The sequence below is a fragment of the Silene latifolia genome, chromosome Y (assembly GCF_048544455.1).
Source record: "Silene latifolia isolate original U9 population chromosome Y, ASM4854445v1, whole genome shotgun sequence".
Lineage (NCBI taxonomy): Eukaryota > Viridiplantae > Streptophyta > Magnoliopsida > Caryophyllales > Caryophyllaceae > Silene > Silene latifolia.
Genome location: NC_133538.1, coordinates 426,291,697 through 426,292,765, shown reverse-complemented (window position 1 = coordinate 426,292,765; position 1,069 = coordinate 426,291,697). Strand labels below are relative to the sequence as shown.

Sequence of the window (1,069 nt, the reverse complement as noted above, 5' to 3'; positions counted from 1 at the left end):
AAATACCTAAATATTCATTCCAGGAACACCCCCCTGGATGGGCCAAAACAAAAAGAAGGAAAAAAATAAAAACTCCAAACTAAGTAGGTTTCTCACCGAAGAATCGACTCACAACCATCCACCATTTCCGATCACATTTTTCTTTGGAAGGAGGAGAGTCCACTTCTTCTTCCCGACCCATGTTGGCCAAATCCGGATACCGAGTGCCCAATCTTGTCTCATCCGTTCGGATCCCAATTAGCCCTTGGTCGATTCCGGATCCCTCATAGCATCAACCCGGCCTTTCCCAAAAAAAGTCGAGCAAAGATCAACAAGCCGCGCCTCCACTAATTCCTTCTCAGCACCAAGCTCCTCATTCTTCCTTAGCTGATCCTGCATTGCATGCTTCTCAACAGCCAACTCTCCCTTAACAGCCTCCAACTCCTGCCTCACAACCTTCTCAGCATTCTTTGCAGCCACCTCACAAACTATAGCAGCCCTGGATGTCTCTCTAGCTGTCGCCAGCTGAGATTGAAGCACTACTTCATTACCCCTGGATGTGTGCAGCTCACGGTTAACCTTATCCAGTTTTTCTTCCAAGGTAAGAATCCTGGCCTGGGCATCCCTGAACTGGCAAGCAGTAGCCAACCCGACATCCAATCCCTACAAGAAGGAAAATTAATCAGCTCGATACAAAGCAACACAAATTAACATGAACAACTGAAACATCCCTTTACAACTAACCTCCTTAGCCTGAGCAGCGAGTTCAGCAGCCTTCGTCACAAGAGAAGTCAGAATAGAAACCACTCTAGTAGACGACTCAAGGGTATTGGCAGACAAAAGCTGGCCGCCCATCTTTGCAGAAAATTCATCTATCCGTGCCCGGGCAGCATCTATATCATCAATCCTGGTAGGCACTTTCCTGACACTCCTGATTGAGCCTGAATAGGCTCTCTCTCTCCCCCTTCCTCTTCAGGAATAACGTCTTCCCTTATCCTTTTAGGAGCTTGAACAACCTCCGGTGATACTAGCCTGGGCGGTTCTTGGGGAGGCTGGACATCAGAAACCAAAATATCAAGCGTCTTATCGC

General features: G+C 47.7%; 1 protein-coding gene across 1 annotated transcript; it reads right to left on the bottom strand.

Moving 5' to 3' along the window:
• Nucleotides 1-237: 237 nt before the first annotated feature.
• LOC141632506 (uncharacterized) lies at nt 238-851 on the bottom strand. Its single transcript, XM_074445052.1, has 2 exons — nt 724-851; nt 238-642 (listed from the first exon to the last, which is right to left on the bottom strand). Exons 1-2 carry the CDS (start codon nt 832-834, stop codon nt 238-240), a joined length of 516 nt encoding a protein of 171 aa, XP_074301153.1. The 5' UTR covers nt 835-851.
• Nucleotides 852-1,069: the final 218 nt, after the last annotated feature.